This window comes from Staurois parvus, unplaced genomic scaffold, assembly GCF_062004578.1.
Source record: "Staurois parvus isolate SC_StPar_1 unplaced genomic scaffold, SC_StPar_1.0 ptg000216l, whole genome shotgun sequence".
In the NCBI taxonomy this organism is placed as follows: domain Eukaryota; kingdom Metazoa; phylum Chordata; class Amphibia; order Anura; family Ranidae; genus Staurois; species Staurois parvus.
The window spans coordinates 1525174-1543898 of NW_028318012.1; the positions used below are offsets into that span (position 1 = coordinate 1525174).

The 18725-nt window shown below is 42.1% G+C and overlaps 1 protein-coding gene across 6 annotated transcripts in view; it reads right to left on the minus strand.

Annotated features, from left to right (window-relative positions):
- The window catches only part of QTMAN (queuosine-tRNA mannosyltransferase), a 400061-nt gene that overhangs the window by 330010 nt on the left and 51326 nt on the right, over positions 1 to 18725 (minus strand). For all 6 annotated transcript variants that reach the window (XM_089679026.1, XM_089679024.1, XM_089679027.1 and 3 more), the window contains exon 3: positions 3490 to 3657. In XM_089679026.1, the coding sequence (XP_089535152.1) occupies positions 3490 to 3657 (168 nt within the window). The remainder of the gene's footprint in view (positions 1 to 3489; positions 3658 to 18725) is intronic.

An 18725-nucleotide genomic window follows, 5' to 3' on the forward strand; every position in this document is an offset into this window, starting at 1 on the left:
AGTTTACATCCGTTTGCATCCGTTTTTCATCCATTTACATTGGTTTACATCAGTTTTACAGCAGTTTTCATTGGTTTTCATCCATTTACATCCATTTTTTGGTCCGTTTACATCTGCTGACATCCATTTTTCATCTGTTCCGCGTTTTTTTGCGTAAGAAAAATAGGGTTTTCTTCCGTTCAAAAAAACGGATGTTAATGGATGAAGACATTAACGGATGTAAAAAGATGTTCATCCGTTTACATCAGCAAATCCATAGAAATACATGGGGGTCCGTTTTTCATCCGTAAACGGACAGCAGAAAAATGGACATATGGAATGCCTTAGTCTGAAGTCTCTGACAGTCTTCTCTTTTATACAGAATATAATGGGCAACCCTTTGTAGCTGTCACAGGCCACAGCTGAGGCCCTCCATACCTCATAAATTGACAACCACTGGTCTATGTCCTTTGCAGGTTATAATTAGTGGTTGTGATCAGAGTGTTAGAGAGAGATGGAAGATAGTACTGATTAGTGTGTATACTTTAGGCAGTTCTGGTGACCAAATTGTTCTTTTCTAGTTTTGTGGAGATGATGGACTTGTGAGACAGATATACTAATAAAAATGAGAATAACAGCGGTAAACTATCCAGGCAGCACGATTGTAAAAGCACAGCATGACTTTTACCTAAATGTTACAATCAACCTTTTACAGCACGCTCTTTCTATCCTAGGTAGTTATTAACCCCTTGCCTACCGGACACTTATACCCCCTTCTTTACCAGGCCAATTTTCAGCTTACAGCGCACTTTTTCTATCCTAGGTGGTTATTAATACATCCTTGTTGCTACTCAGTTCAGCAACCCAGTAAGTTCCTAATGCCTTATGTATAATAGCCCACAATGCTAGCACTGCTACTGTGATATATCAATGGTGCTACTGATCATAGTAATCTCCAGCCAATGACTAGTACGCCTACACAAAAAGTCATTACTAGCGTTCCCGAACCTCAAAAAAATTGTAAAGCTTATCATACTAGCAGTTGTTTCCTCATAAACAGATCATTATCTCCTCACCACCCGACCGATTACTACTGTTTTCCAGCTAGTAATCTTTTAGTTCCTCCAAGCATCATGCAGACACAGATGCTAGACCTTTTTGAGCATGCCACTCTCTCGCCGTGATGCTCATTGCAAGCACTTTCACATTGCCGCAGTGTGTTCTTCCCACACGGTGAGTGCAGAGCAGCCTACTTGCATGTTTGAAGTGGGTTAGCTGCGCTTTATAGGCTTTATATTTTGAGTATAAAGAATTGTAACAGCACTTTCAGACTGCCGTAGTGCTCCTTCCTGCACCGCGGGTGCAGAGCACCTTATCCAGGTGCTTGGAGCGGGTTAGCTGCACTTTCCCTTAGAGTTATATTGTGTCCTGCGTATTTGCCGTGCTCTCTGAAAGTGTACCAAAACTGCTGCATTTTTGGTGCTCTTTCAGAAAGCGCACCAAACATGCGGAATTTAAAATAACTATGGGAAAGTGCAGCTAGCCCACTCCAAACACCTGGATAAGCTGCACCGCACCCGCGTTGCAGGAAGAAGCACTACGGCAGTCTTAGGGCTCGTTCACACTTGGCTGTTTTACCAACGCTTGCCAAACGCCCCTATAGCGTTTGGCAAGCGTTGGTCCGGCGTTTGCGGAGCGTTTTTTAACGCTCGGCAAACGCTCCGCAAACGCCACATGCGCGGTTTAGCGGCAGTCGCTAGGCGTTTGCCGAGCGTTAATAACGCCCCACAAATGCCTATAATGCAGTTTGAGTGGTGTTACCGCCCCGCAAACGCCCCGCAACCGCACCGCATCTATGGTGCGGAGCGGCACCATAGATGAGAATAGGAGGCTTCAACGCCTCCTGACTCGACCAGAGGCGTCCGTTTTGCCGTGACGCAAACGCTCCCGTTAGAACAGCACCATGTGCTGTAATGTGCAGAATTGGCAGAGGCGTTTGGGAAGCGGTAAAAACGCTTCCCAAACGCCTCTCTGTCGCCTGCACACAACGCTAGTGTGAACGTAGCCTAAAAGTGATGTTACAATTCTTTATACTCAAAATATAAAGCCTATCAACTCTATTCTGGCCTGGGCTTTCCCTCATGGCTTCCTCGGGGAATATTTTGTGTGTGTATAAATATTGTAAGAGATTTGGTACTCCAGGGCCTGCACTGCTTCCCATCCACCTGCAGTTTGTGCTTCAATAAACACCGAGAGTACCTAAGAAGAAGATGAAAGTCTAAGGTGGCCAGAATGTGCATCACGGTGAAATAGCAGTGTAAACATTTGGTGCAAAATGTTAAGTGTACGGTACGGTGTTACAAATGTTTGATCTTGCGATAGATTTTTTTTTCAAACAAAATTCACCAAAAAACCACTGTAAAAATTAAATTAGAGGCTAATTTCAGCAGAATATGAAATTTTGAGGAAACAATTTTAACAGGTTCCTGTTCTGTCTGACAGTCACCAATTAAGTAGGAAGGGGAAAGATTTTCTTTTACTTTCTTATTTTTATTTATTTATTTCAGGTGCTTATATAGCACCATCAATTTACACAGCGCTTTACATATATATATTGTACATTCACATCAGTCCCTAACCCTCAAGGGGTGTACAATCTAAGGTCCCTAACTTACATTCATACATACACATACTAGGGACAATTTAGACAGGATCCAATTAACCTACCAGCATGTCTTTGGAGGGTGGGAGGAAACCGGAGTACCAGGAGGAAACCCACGCAGGCACAGGGAGAACATGCAAACTCCAGGCAGGTGGTGCCGTGGCTGGGATTCGAACCAACGACCCTAGTACTGCCAGGCGGAAGTGCTAACCATTTAGCCACTTTGCTGCCCACTTTCTTCTCTGTAAATGAGATTGAAAGTAGGGATAAATGTCTGAAATGGGGACAAAGGCTGCAGTAGAAATCTGAGGTCTTCCTCGTGTTACCCAAAAAAGGTTTGCGCTGGAAAAGGGCTTTATTTCTATTAATTCCTTTTCAAAGGAACAATCCAAACACAATAAAACTGATTACTTTTTGACAATACCTGGGTGTAGATTTACTAAAACTGGTGCACTCAAAAATCTGCTGCAGCTGTGCATGGGAGCCAATCAGCTTCTAAGTTCAGCTTGTTCAATTAAGCTTTAACAATAAAACCTGGAAGCTGATTGGTTTCTATGCAGAGCTGCAGTGGTGTTTGCACCATGCGGTTTTAGTAAATAACCACCATACTCTCTAAAAGAATGCTTCCCTCTTTAGACACCTTGGCAAGGCACAGAGACTTTGCTGTTTCACCTTTTAAGGGTATCAAAACAATGAGAAAACAACAGTTGGGGACATGGCAAAGAATATTACTGCCACAGTGGTTCAGAATAATGAAAAATGCTGAGCATCATGATTGTAGGTCACAGGAGTTACACTGTTGGAATGACATCAACTATGAAGCTTCAGGGAAGCAAATCTGTACATACCTCGAAAGGATTTGGTTATAGCCATATTGGAAGTCTCTGTCTTGGCTCTTTCTCACAGGGTAGACCAACTGGTTTTCATGAAAATACAAAACCTTCTTCAGCTTCCCCAGATCAGGCCGGAGGGCTACCAGTTCAGCCAGATTAAGCACAGAGCTTGTGAAGAGGACCCTGAGAAAATCACAAGAATTTCATTTCAAACATGAAAAGCAATAACTCCAACACAAATGTTAACTAAAATGACCCTGATTGGAACTACAGTCTTAGATCTTGTTCCCAACAGGTGTGCTCAAGCATTATGCTGCATTTACCTGCACAAGTAATATTCATGGATATGGAAAAAACATTGGTATTAACAGTGTCTCTTTTAAGAAAGGTGCTCCATATTCAGGGTGCAAGAAAACCCCCGTATGTGTCAGTGTTAGGTTTGGTGAAGGTTTACTTTCCGGGTTATCAGAGAGGGATATGGTGAGTGGGTCTAGGGGTAGAGCATTGTTTCCTGTTCTGAAAACCCAAGAAACTACCTCCCCTTACCAAAACACTAACCCTCCTTGTCCCCCTAAGGGCCCTTTCACATGAGTGATCCAATCAGGTCCGCCTCTCAATTTTACAGGCGGACCTAATTGGAAGTATGTATTCCTATACATAAATACTTGTGTTCATTTACACCCGCACACCTTCGGGTCTGATTAGACCCGCTAAAAAAAAAGATCCTCTTCCGTTTGGGTTGACAGTATCAGAGGCAGCCAGATGTAAACAGACAGTGGAGACCAATTATTCCTTGCCGCCAATAGAGCAGAGCGGATCTGTCCGTGTCCGCTCTGCTGAAACTGAGCAGGCGGACCTGTCATCCGCCCTGCTCCAATCAGCAGGGGATCTGTGATCTCCCACTGATAGGAACACAAAGGGCCAGTGGGAAAGGGTCCTTATGCTTACCCTCTCTGTAACCCTTTCACTAATTTCTATGTGACCATAATGCTTTCCCTCACTGTAACACTAAGGACCCATTTGGTGCATTAGCGTTTTTCGTGATTGTGCGTTGCATTAACCTCCCTAGCGGTCTGATTATTTCAGATTTTTGGTGCTGAAAGCGGTACCATTATTTTGCATGGAAATAAGTAGTTTTTTTATTGTAGGCTGTAATTTTTAGGAATAACTCACTGAAATCTGTCCAAACAAGAGTCTAGTAAACATCCCGGGTATGATAAAATTTGAAACATGAAATCATAAATTATAATTTAATAAATAATCATAAAAAATAATAATATAATAATAATACATTTAATTCAATAATATAATCAAACCGAAAACACTGAAATTTGAAATAGAGCGCCAAGTTCTCACATTGCTGAGCAAAGTCGCAAAATCGTTTTCAGTGTCTGATGACGAATTTCCCCCATGAATCATTATCACTCAATTCTGTAAGTAGTTCTGATTTACTATCGCTGTTCTCTAGCTGATCTAAACCCACTTTTGACCTAAAGGGACACTTTTTGGACACCATGGACGTTTCTCAGTTTCCAGGCAGAAAGAACAGACAAAAAGCAGGCAGGGCACAGGACAAAGCACTCGGGACAAAATGTATGTGAAATGGGTTGAAACAGCAATGTTTTACTATGAAAAATGTGTTTTGAAAAAAATTTTCAAATTTTCAAATTTCCCGCCGCTGCCGGCGGCGCCCGTACGTCCCGACATCACAGGCATCGGAACACAGAAGCCGGATGCCGGCATCGGCCGCAGGAGATGGCCGGGGACGCTGCAGGGGACACATCGCGGGAGCAAAGGACAAGGTAAGTGCTTCAGGGACTCCCTATGCAGCGCCGCATGGTAAGCCCGAGTGTAGCTCGGGGTTACCGCTTTTGGCACTGACATTTTACCCCGAGCTACACTCGGGAATACCGTTAGGGAGGTTAAAACAGCCACTTAATTTGAATACATACTAAAACTGTGCGAACCCACACCATAGGCAAAGTAAGATGGGATGCCATTCAGAATGTAGGAATGCCCTCACAGCAAATGCATGTTACCTCCCACAAAAATGTGCATCCCTCTTCACCCTTCCTTTAACAATAACCCAAACACTACCCCCACCCTTCCTGTGACCCTAAAACTAACCATTCCTGTAACCATTAACCAAACAACAATCCACACCATCTTTGTAACCCGAAATTAATCCTCAAGGTAACCTAAACACTAACTCTCCTCTTCCCTGCAATACTTAGCCTCTCTGTAACACTTATAGGCAAATTAACTAAGTTATTTGAGAATTCTTACTCAAAAAAATGTGGAACTATTCACTTCAATTATCCAAAAATGTGCAAATAAAAAAAATTAAACAAGTTTTTGTTTGTCACATGATCAGATAATTGAAGTAAACTTATTCACACTATTTACTGTATTCTCGAGTATTTTGGGAAAGCAACTTTTAAGTACAGATTAACATCTATGCAAATAAAAAAAAAAAAGCTGCATTACAGTAGTTGTAAACCTCAGACATGAAATATGAACAAAGCATATCCCTCCATAGTATGTACTTGTCTCAATCTAAAGCACTACTGTATGTGTCATTTCTGTCTAATGCACCGTTCCTCTGCTATTAGTATGAATCACTTCTGACAAGTTTTCCTGACACCAAGAAAAAAATGGTGACGGGGATGGACTTCCAGCAGATTGACAGCCTCAGCTCTGTTCCTGTGTGCTGTGTGGAGGGGGGGGTGTCTCTTCCCTCCAATCAGCTCTCTGAACTGTCCTCTCTGAGCTGTGCAGTGTGTAATTTCAGCTCTCCGACACCTTTTTTTCTGAACTTTCTGACAAGCTGTATAAATTCAGCACTTTAAACGGATGTAGAGAATAGAAAACTGCAGATAAACAGGTACAACTTATGTAGGAGAATCTCTGTTTATCACCTGAGGCCAGTCGCTTCATTAGATATGTTTACAAACACTTTAACACAACGCATGTTAACCACCCACACACAGAAACATAATTCCACCTTAAGTCTCCCTGTAACCAAAGTCCAACATTAACCCTCACTAATTCCTCTAATCCATACAATAACCATCCTTGTGTTCATATCCAAACACTAAGCTTTGCCTTTCTTATAACCCTAACACTAACACCATCCCCTCACCATGTAACGCTAAGGGATTGTCCACACTTGACTTCTTCCCAAACGCCCCTATAGCATTTGAGAGGTGTTAGAAAGGCGTTTGGGGAGCTTTTTTAGTACTCCCCAAACACCCTATGCACAGTCTTGAGGCATTTTACAGGCGTTAAAATTAAGTTAATGGTATTAATGTCCTGCAAATGCCTCCCAAACGCCTGCCAGGTGTTTGAGGAGCATCACCATAGACTTGAATGGGAGGCGTTGAAAGGCTTCAACTCCTCCTGACTTGAGAAGAGGTGTCAATTTTGCCGCGACGCTAACCCTTCAGTGTGAACAGTAATGTGTGCTGCCATATGTATACTTTTCATAGGCGATGAGGAGCATCAAAAAACGCCCCTCAAACGCCTACAAAACACCTGATTACAAAGCTAGTGTGAATCTAGCCTTATATTCACCCACTGTGATGGGAGTGACTTTTGGGGGTGGGGGACCCCTGTGTCAGCTCACCATGTTCCCTTCATTATGTTTAACCCACCCTGTGCCTGTTAAGGGGTACAGGGTGTGAATGTCCTAGTATTGTGTATTGGTGTGGGGATTGTTCATTGTTCTCTGCCATGTGGTTGTCCATTGTTCACTACTATGTGCTGCATCCCATTGTTCTATTGTGTCTTGCTGGCCAGCAAACTATTATGGGATGTATTTGTTCCTGTATTGTCTACTGCTAGGTGGTTATTCCTTTGTTCTATTGTGTGGCTTGGTTTGGTGGGGGGTGTTTCCTGCAGCCCTTCCTCTCCTGATGGGAGGGCCTGCTGATGTATTTCCTGTTCCAATTGGTATTTCCCCGCCCTGCGTATACAGTGGGGCAAAAAAGTATTTAGTCAGCCACCAATTGTGCAAGTTCTCCCACTTAAAAAGATGAGAGAGGCCTGTAATTGGCATCATAGGTAGACCTCAACTATGAGAGACAAAATGAGAAAAAAAATCCAGACAATCACATTGGCTGATTTGGAAAGAATTTATTTGCAAATTATGGTGGAAAATAAGTATTTGGTCACCTACAAACAAACAAGATTTCTGGCTCTCACAGACCTGTACCTTCTTCTTTAAGAGGCTCCTCTGTCCTGCACTCATTACCTGTATCAATGGCACCTGTTTCAACTTATCAGTATAAAAAACACCTGTCCACAACCTCAAACAGTCACACTCCAAACTCCACTATGGTGAAGACTAAAGAGCTGTCGAAGGACACGAGACATACTTTTCTGCCCCACTGTATATCTTGTATTTGTGTTAAAATAAAGCAGTTGACTTCCTGTCTTAAGAAGCGTCTGGTCCTGTCTTATTTCCTGTATGGTCAGGGTGGTGTCCCTGACCATACAGGAATCTGAATCTGTGTTCGGACAAGGAAGTGAGAGTATAACGGATAAAACCAAGTGCAGTCTGGGTCCGGTAAAGTTACACCCACCCTCTAACATTCACACTAACACCTCTGATAGCCCTAGCCCTTGTCCTTCCGGTAACGCTTACACTCTCTGTAACCCTTAACACTCACCCTAACCCACTCTATCTTCATGTAACCCGAACACTAACACCTCTGATAACCCTAGCCCTTGTCCTTCCGGTAACATTTTCACTCTCTGTAACCCTTAACACTCACCCTAACCCACTCTATCTTCATGTAACCCGAACACTAACACTAATCCTCCCTTATTTAAACATAACCCCTTCTTCACATACTCACCTGTTCTGGGATTCTCTGAGCCGATGTCCAACCCTTCCTGCACCACAAGACACCAGTTCCGGAATCTACTGTTTCTTATCTATAATATATCTCACTGCAGTTTCTCTCAATATTTTCTGAACCACTGACCTAGAACAAGCACACATCAACTGAAGTGAGAACTCCTGATCTGCATAATTGTTCTGGCTCAGAGCCTCAAAAAGCACTAAGGCCATGTGCATGAGAGCCAGGCAACTAGCACATTCAGACAGAGATGTAAGCAATGGCAGTCAACGCATTTCCTTCTAGTTGGCCTATAGAAGAGATGTGCCCAGATACTGCAAGACTTCCGACTGAATCGCTCACTACAAGCTTTATCGTGTAACAAAGACCAAAAAAGCAAATGCGTTTTATCCTAATCTATGACCTATGGGATCTAGAGACTATTAAACACTTCCACTCAACACCTATTGCTGCAGACAAGCAAAGTTCCGCTTTTTTCCCTAATGCAATGCAAGGCAGAAATGTATGTCAGTTGTTATTGTGTTTGACATCAACATTAATTTCTTCCCTCCGGCCACTATTTAAGCAATTGGAACAAGGTGAGGTTTATGAAGCCACTGGGCTTATCTGCAAAGAAAGGACCTGAAGTAATATGCAGAAATAAGGCAGAGGGTGATAGCTTGTGACAGCTTCTGTATCAGCACTTCCTTCCAGGAGAGCTCCATCTCTGTGCTCACAATTATGCAAAACGCAGACAAGAAAAACCTTAAGGTCAACTTAAACACAGTGGGCTTAATGTGAGACTAAAGCGGTATTAGAAAAGAAAAGAACTTACTGTACAAACTTAAAAGGGAAACAAAAACCAAGAAAGGGATACAGCACAGGCACACGCTCACGTCTATCGTTTTTGTGCCATTTAAATATGAAATCAAGGTAGTTACTAACGTTCCTTGCATGTCATCCAAGGCTGCATTCACACTTCAGCTAAGGGTCTTTGGTCGTTTGCTGGCTTTTTTTTTTTTGGAGCATTTGTACTGGGGTTTTTTTGCATGTTGTGAGGCTTAGGCATTTTATATTACCAATGGAAAGCTAGTTACTAGGGGAAATAAATGAAAAACATGCCAGGTGATCCCATTGGGACAAACAGACAGGAAGCTTGAAGCATGGAGCTCAGAAGAAGTTCATGTCCTTTTTGAGGCTACAAGCATCAAACGACACTATGCTCAGGTGTGAACAGAAACAACTGAAAACTAAGTCCAATCACTAACAAACTCATGCAGACTCCACCTCCGCAACATCGCCAAAATCCGCACGTTCCTAACCCCAGAAACTACTAAACAGCTCATCCACTCCCTCATCATATCACGACTCGATTACTGCAACTCCCTCCTCACTGGCCTGCCTCACCACAGGCTATCCCCACTTCAATCGATCCTGAATACGGCTGCCAGACTCGTCTACCTTACCAACCGCTCCGTTTCCGCCACCCCCCTCTGCCAATCCCTCCACTGGCTTCCGATTGCACAACGGATCAAATTCAAAATCCTAACACTGACGTACAAAGCTGTCCACCATACTGCCCCAAATTAAATCACTGACCTAATATCCAAGTACCACCCAACACGCACACTCCGCTCCTCACAAGACCTCCTGCATGGGTGCGCAAAATCATGTATATATACATGATTACGCATTTCCAGGTAGGGGGCACGTGCTGTCAATCACCAGCTGGTAATTACTCGCTGGCGCCTAATGATTTCCGAAGATCTCCGACAGGGAGGAGGACTGTTTTGTTTACTAACAGTCCTCCTTCCTGTCAGCTTGGGCACACTGCTCTGGATGGCTGTGCACAGCCATCCAGAGCAGTGTGACTGAAGTGAAGCACACTGATACGGCCCCCTAGTAAAACACTCCCTGCACAGTTAACCCTTTGATCGCCCCTCATGTTAACCCCTTCCTGCCCAGTGCTATTAGTACAGTGTCAGTGCTTTTTTTTTAGCACTGATCACTGTATTGGTGTCACTGGGGATGACAGTGTCACAATATCCACCGCAGTCCCGCAATACGTCGCTGATCTCCATTACCAGTAAAAAATGTAAAAAAATTAAAATCCAGTATCCATACCGCCATTTGTAAACACTATAACTTTCATGCTAACCAATTAATTTACACATATTGGGATTTTTTTTTAGCAAAGACGTGTAGCAGAATACATTTTGATGTAAATTTAAGACAAAATTTGATTTTTTTAAATTTTTTTACTGGACATAGCACAAAGTCAAAAATATTGTTTTTTTTCTCAGAATTGTCGGTCTATTTTTTTTATAGCACAAAAAATTAAAAACACACAGGCAAACAAATACCACCGAATTTGTGGGAAAAAAGGACGTAAATTTCATTTGGGTGCAGCATTGCACGACCGCACAATTGTCAGTTAAAGTAATGCAGCGCTGTAACGCACAAAAGGGCCTGGTCAGGAAGGGGGTAAATCCTCAGGAGGGCAAGTGGTTAAATTAAAAAATAAAAAAACCCTTTAGAACCATTTTAATATTCAGAGACTCAGTCCCACACCCCCATCATTTGATTCCGATACACCAAATTTAGAACCCCTATCACGTTTTTTCTAATCATCAACACAGAAAGGAAAATAATATTAAATGTACAGAAGGCTCATAAAAAGCAGCCACCAATCTTGGCTCGCACTTCCTGAAAGCATTTACTTTGCCCTGCCTCACAGCACAGACAAGTGTCTCATGCCATTCTGTTATAGTTAGTGACTCTTTAAAGGGTTTAACCACTTCCCGTCCGGACCATGTATATAAACGGTCGGACTGAAGCAGTGCAGGGGGAGGGTGGCCGTTTATAAACAGCCTCCGCGCTCCCTCGGAGCACGCAGCGCTGCGATCTGGTGCCCGCTGTGCCCTCCACAGTGGAACACCGATCATTGTACGGGGCCTCTGTGTACCGATCATCTGATCACTGATTGGCCAATCAGTGATCACATGAATAGTAGTAAGCAAGATGTCACTTCTGACATCATTGCTTACTATGTGTGAAATCCGTGAATGATCACAGAGATCACCTGGTACAAGGCTATTCCCCACAGCCTTGTACCATGTGACAAGCTGTGACCAATCACAGCTCTCACAGTATTTCTCAATGGCTGCAAGAATGCAGCTGGAGAGAAGGAGAAATGATTGCTTTTACGCCTTTATGGGTGTAAAAGCAATCAGTGTAAAAAAAAAAAAATCTTCATCACCCCCCACACTATGGTGACACTGTACTGCTAGGGGGACAGTATGTTAAAAAAAAAAAAAAAAACATAAATAATAATATAAAAAAATAACATACAAATGTAAAAAAAAAAATTAGAAAAATTATAATTTTTGGTTATGAACTAATTTGGGTTTTTTTTTACCAAAAAGATAACTGAATAAATGTTGGCCAAGATTTATGAAGAAAGATTATTTATTTGCAAAATTTTATAAGAAAAACACTTTTTTTCAAAATTTTTGGACTTTTTCATTTATATAGCAAAAAAAAATTTCAATCCCAGCGGTGGATAAATACCACCAAACTAAAGTTTTATCTGTCTCCAAAAATGCTAAAAAATTCATATGGGTACAGTGTTGCATGACCGCGCAATTGTCATTCAAAGTGTGATAGCGCTGAAAGCTGAAAATTAGCCGGGACAGGAAGGAAAAGAAAGTGTCCGCACTTGAAGCGGTTAAAAAAAAATGCTTATGCAGATAAGGTGTGTTTGTGGTTAAAAAGAAATTGTGCAGCTCTGACTAAAGTTGAATAATGCCTTTGTTATAGGTGTAGCACATTTACATACCTCCCGAAGCCTGGCTGGAATACTCCCACGACTTTTCTAGGAAGTTGCTAAGTGAGCACAGTCATTACTGCTCATCTCTACTATCACATAAGTGGGCTCTTTCTCTGATTCAAATCCCCTCACATGTTTTCGCTCTCCCTCGTGACACAGTAGCCTTGAGCTCACCGTATGAGAGCTCACTCCTGTGATAGAGGGGGTGAGCAGTAACAACTAGACCTCTCCTATCAACATACTGGGAGTACTCCAGTCTTCAGGAGGTATGTAAATGGAAAAACACATACAACTCCACGTGGATTTCACATATACTCTCTGTTAGTCCAATCTGAGGGTGCCCGCTCACCCAGGGGCGGATTGACAACTCATGGGGCCCCCGGGCAATAAAGGATCATGGGGCCCCGGTGTCCTTGCCCAAACTCAAAAAAGCCTATGAAAAAGGTACCAGGGGCATCTCATGGGGCCCCCTACTGACCCCGGGCCCTCGGGCAGTGCCCAAGTTTCCAAATGGTCAGTCCGTCCCTGCGCTCACCTCATCAGACCTTAGGAAAGTCAGGGACATCGCACTCCACATATGCTTTTATTGAAGAAAATGCACTGTACACATCACAGGGGGAGAAAAGAAAGAGATAACACGTTTCATGCTCAAGCTAGCACTTCATCATGACCTTATGACCTCCCGGACTTTTCTCTAGGTAAGTAAATAGCCTACACCTATAGCAGGATCATTATTCAACTTTAGTGAGAGCTGCACGGTTTGTTTTAATCTACAGATGCCCCTTATCTGCATAGGCAGGTTTTCCGTAAAAGGGAACTCATCCTTTAAGGCAAATGGATGCAAAGAATGCAGAGTTTAGTTCTGTATGGTTTTAACATTGCCAATAAGTCCATGCACATGCACCTTAAAACTGAATTCTAAATCAGTGTTCACTTCCATAAAAAATACTCAAATCCTGGATTCTGAGACAAGTTTTTTGAATATTTTAAGGCGAACGCATGTAAATGTTTGTGCTAACATTGGAAACTGGAAGGTGATTGGTTTCCATGCAGAGCTGCACCAGATGTTGCATTCTCCAGTTTCAATAAATCTCCTCCTATGATTTACAGTCCTGATTGGCAGCTCAAAGGACAAGCTAGTTTTAGTCCTTCTCCCTGTGTGTCATAAAGAAAAATTGCAACTATGCCTTTAACTGCTGATGGGTTCACTTCCAGTCTTTTCCTGTAATGCTAGCAGCCCCCCCTTGTAGGCACCTAGAGTCACATCTACAGTATCTCACAGAAGGGAGTGCACCCCTCAGAGATGTGCACCACATTACAGTCAGTGGAGCACAGGGGAGACATGCAGTGTCTTTTAGAGTCTGGATGCCTCAATAAAGAGAACCTGTCACAAAAAAAAGTTTAAAAAAAAAAATTTTTTTTTAAATTATAAAAAATGAAAGTTACACAAAAGCACATACCATCCCCCACCCAAAAAAAAATAGAGGCCCTCCACCTCCATATATACGCACGTACAAACGTAAAAGCACATGTCGGTGCGCCTACGTATGAAAACGTTGATTGCGATACACGTCACATATCGCTGTGCACGCCAGAATGAGAGCAATAATTCTAGCACCAGACCTCCTCCGTAATGCTAAACTGATGACCTATAAGAAGCTTTAAATTTGTCGACCTATAGAAAATATAGGGTACTGAAGTTCATTGCCATTTCATTTAAGGTTTGACAAGTTGGATATTTATTTACTTGGTGCAACCTCATCTTTTATATTTTACAAAAAAAAGGACAATTTAATGCTTTTTTGTGCCCTAAAATTAACTTAATTGTATTTTTTTACTGAAATTTTGTGGTAATATCATGTGACATAAAAAATTGGAACTACCATTATTTTACTCTCTAGGGTGTCTGCTTTCAGAAATTATATAATGTTAGGGGGTTTTATCTAATCTTCAGGCCTAAAATGATTTTTAAACTTGTGCAAAAATGGCTCTGGCAGCGAAAGGGATAAAGGATAAGCCCTGACACACCCCTTTCCTGAGAAGCAGCCAATCAATGCACATAACACTGCAAGGTCTCTCCCCTCCCTGCTAATCCCTGGGTACGGTGCTGGAAAGAGGCAGGGAGGGGAGGAGGAGATAAACAGTGCAATGTTAAACATGTTAAATGCTTAAGTCGCCATAAAGCCCCTTTTGTTTTTACAAGCCCCAGACATTTCTAATATCACCTCCGATTTAAATACAGTTTTGGTAAAAAAAAAAAAATTTTATCTGGGCAAGTAGATTGTCATGAGGGACAAGTAGATCGGGGCACTGATTTAGTCCCTGGACAAGTAGTTTTTTTTTTAATTTCCACATCCCTGATCAGTATTGCATCATAGCTGCAAAAATTCTAGTACAGTCAGGTCCATAAATATTGGGACATGGACACAATTCTAACATTTTTGGCTCTATACACCACCACAATGGATTTGAAATGAAACGAACAAGATGTGCTTTAACTGCAGACTGTCAGCTTTAATTTGAGGGTATTTACATCCAAATCAGGTGAACGGTGTAGGAATTACAACAGTTTGCATATGTGCCTCCCACTTGTTAAGGGACCAAAAGTAATGGGACCGAATAATAATCATAAATCAAACTTTCACTTTTTAATACTTGGTTGCAAATCCTTTGCAGTCAATTACAGCCTGAAGTCTGGAACGCATAGACATCACCAGGCGCTGGGTTTCATCCATGGTGATGCTCTGCCAGGCCTCTACTGCAACTGTCTTCAGTTCCTGCTTGTTCTTGGGGCATTTTCCCTTCAGTTTTCTCTTCAGCAAGTGAAATGCATGCTCAATCGGATTCAGGTCAGGTGATTGACTTGGCCATTACATAACATTCCACTTCTTTCCCTTAAAAAACTCTTTGGTTGCTTTTGCAGTATGCTTTATGTCATTGTCCATCTGCACTGTGAAGCGTCCAATGAGTTCTGAAGCATTTGGCTGAATATGAGCAGATAATATTGCCCGAAACACTTCAGAATTCATCCTGCAGCTTTGTCAGCAGTCACATCATCAATAAATACAAGAGAACCAGTTCCATTGGCAGCCATACATGCCCACGCCATGACACTACCACCACCATGCTTCACTGATGAGGTGGTATGCTTAGGATCATGAGCAGTTCCTTTCCTTCTCCATACTCTTCTCTTCCCATCACTCTGGTACAAGTTGATGTTGGTCTCATCTGTCCATAGGATGTTGTTCCAGAACTGTGAAGGCTTTTTTAGATGTCGTTTGGCAAACTCTAATCTGGCCTTCCTGTTTTTGAGGCTCACCAATGGTTTACATCTTGTGGTGAACCCTCTGTATTCACTCTGGTGAAGTCTTCTCTTGATTGTTGACTTTGACACACATACACCTACCTCCTGGAGAGTGTTCTTGATCTGGCCAACTGTTGTGATGGGTGTTTTCTTCACCAGGGAAAGAATTCTTCGGTCATCCACCACAGTTGTTTTCCGTGGTCTTCCGGGTCTTTTGGTGTTGCTGAGCTCACTGGTGCGTTCCCTCTTTTTAAGAATGTTCCAAACAGTTGTTTTGGCCACGCCTAATGTTTTTGCTATCTCTCTGATGGGTTTGTTTTGTTTTTTCAGCCTAATGATGGCTTGCTTCACTGATAGTGACAGCTCTTTGGATCTCATTTTGAGAGTTGACAGCAACAGATTCCAAATGCAAATTGCACACTTGAAATGAACTCTGGACCTTTTATCTGCTCATTGTAATTGGGATAATGAGGGAATAACACACACCTGGTCATGGAACAGCTGAGAAGCCAATTGTCCCATTACTTTTGGTCCCTTAACAAGTGGGAGGTACATATGCAAACTCTTGTAATTCCTATACTGTTCACCTGATTTGGATGTAAATACCCTCAAATTAAAGCTGACAGTCTGCAGTTAAAGCACATCTTGTTCGTTTCATTTTAAATCCATTGTTGTGGTGTATAGAGCCAAAAATGTTAGAATTGTGTTCATGTCCCAATATTTATGGACCTGACTGTATATACCATTGTTTGTAGACACTATAACTTCCACACAAACCAATTAATATGCACCCTGTGGGATTTTTTTTTTTTTTACCAATAACAAGTAGCAGTATACATTTTGGCCTACATTTTTGAAGAAATTAGATTTTTTTATTGGATATGTTTTCTAACAGAAATATTGGGAGTTTTTTTCAAAATGTTCAGTCTTTTGTCATTTATACAGGTGAAACTTGAAAAATTAGAATATCGTGCAAAAGTTCATTTATTTCAGTAATGCAACTTAAAATGTGAAACCAATATATGAGATAGACTCATTACATGCAAAGCAAGATAGTTCAAGCCGTGATTTGTCATAATTGTGATGATTATGGGTTACTGCTCCTGAAAACCCCAAATCCACAATCTCCGAAAATTTGAATATTACATGCAATCAATAAAACAAGGATTGTACATAGAACAATATCGGACCTCTGAAAAGTATAAGCATGCATATGTACTCAGTACTTGGTTTGGGCCCCTTTTGCAGCAATTACTGCCTCAATGCGGCGTGGCATGGAAGCTATCAGCCTCTGGCACTGCTGAGGTGTTTTGGAAGACCTGGATGCTTCAATAGAAGCCTTCAGCTCTTCTGCATTGTTCGGTCTCATGTCTCTCATCTTTCTCTTGGCAATGCCCCATAGATTCTCTATGGGGTTCAGGTCAGGCGAGTTTGCTGGCCAATCAAGCACAGTAATCCCATGGTCAATGAACCAGGTTTTGGTGCTTTTGGCAGTGTGGGCAGGTGCCAAGTCATGTTGGAAAATTAAGTCAGCATCCCCATAAAGCTCGTCTGCGGAAGGAAGCATGAAGTGCTCTTAAAAACTTCCTGGTAGACAGCTGCATTGACCCTGGACTTAATGAAGCACAGTGGACCAACACCAGCAGATGACATGGCTCCCCAAATCAACACAGACTGTGGAAACTTCACACTGGACTTCAAGCATCTTGCAGTGTGTGCCTCTCCATTTTTCCTCCATACTCTGGGTCCTTGGTTTCCAAATGAGATGCCAAAGTTGCTCTCATCAGAAAAGAGGACTTTGGACCACTGAGCAACAGACCAGGTCTGTTTTTCTTTAGCCCAGGTAAGACGCTTCTGACGTTGTTTGTTGTTCAGGAGAGGCTTGACAAGAGGAATACGACATTTGAAGCCCATGTCCAGGATCCGTCTGTGTGTTTTGGCTTTTGATGCACTGACTCCAGCCTTAATCCACTCCTTGTGAAAGCCCCCAACACTTTTGAATGGCCTTTTCCTGACAATCCTCTCCAGGCTGCGGTCATCCCTGCTGCTTGTGCACCTTTTTCTTCCACACTTTTCCCTTCCACATAACGTTCTCTTAATGTGCTTTGATACAGCACTTTGGGGACATCCAACTTCTTTTGCAATTACCTTTTGAGGCTTTCCCTCCTTACGGAGGGTGTCAATGATGGTTTTCTGCACAACTGTCAGCAGTCTTTCCCATGATTATGATTCCTACTGAACCAGACTGAGAAACCATTTAAAGGCTCAGGAACCCTTTGCAGGTGTTATGGCTTAATTAGCTGATTAGAGTGGGACACTTTGAGCCTAGAATATTGCACCTTTTCACAATATTTTAATTTTCTGAGATTGTGAATTTTGGGTTTTCAGGAGCTGTAACCCATAATCATCACAATTACGACAAATCACGGCTTGAACTATCTTGCTTTGCATGTAATGAGTCTATTTCATATATTAGTTTCACCTTTTAAGTTGCATTACTGAAATAAATGAACTTTTGCACGATATTCTAATTTTTTGAGTTCCTCTGTATAACAAAAAACCCATTGGTAATCAAATACCAGCTCTATTTGCGTGAAAAAAATTATAAAAATGTAATTTGAGTACAGTGTTGCATGACCAAGCAACTGCCAGTTAACGTAGCACAGTGCTGAATAGCAAAAAAAATCCTCTAGTCATGAAGGGGGTGAAACCTCCAGAGGTCAAATGGTTAAGCATAAGGAATGGCTCTTTATTCCTGGTGATTATCTATCTTTCATTGATGACTTTAGCTCATTTCCTGGAAATGCTCTTTTGCTGTGTTTTTCAAAATACTTTCCATGTACTAGTATACCTTGTCAGGTGGGTCAGATGCCAGCCATTATCAGTACTGACTTTCAAGTTTCTTCGCAATGGGAGTTAAACTGGCAGTAGGCTCACCCTTCAGAGGCTGCATCCATAACTATCTCAGCAGACCTTTGATGAAGAGCCAGACAAGACATTTCACCTTCACAAAACACATAGATATCCTATTTCTGGAGCAGGCCAGGAAACGGTTCCAGGTTCAAACAGCTTGTGCCGTATTATCACCGGAGACAGAGTGTTGTTAATAAAGAGGGGGGGGAAGACAAGGTTTCGATTTTGAATGGGACTGGTAGTCTACGAGCTTTTGAAGCTCTCACATACTTTGTAAGTTAAACTCATCTGGTCTTTAAATGTGCACTTTCATGTGGTCAGCCCACGAGCCATACGTACTGCTACACAATCATGCCACTGTACA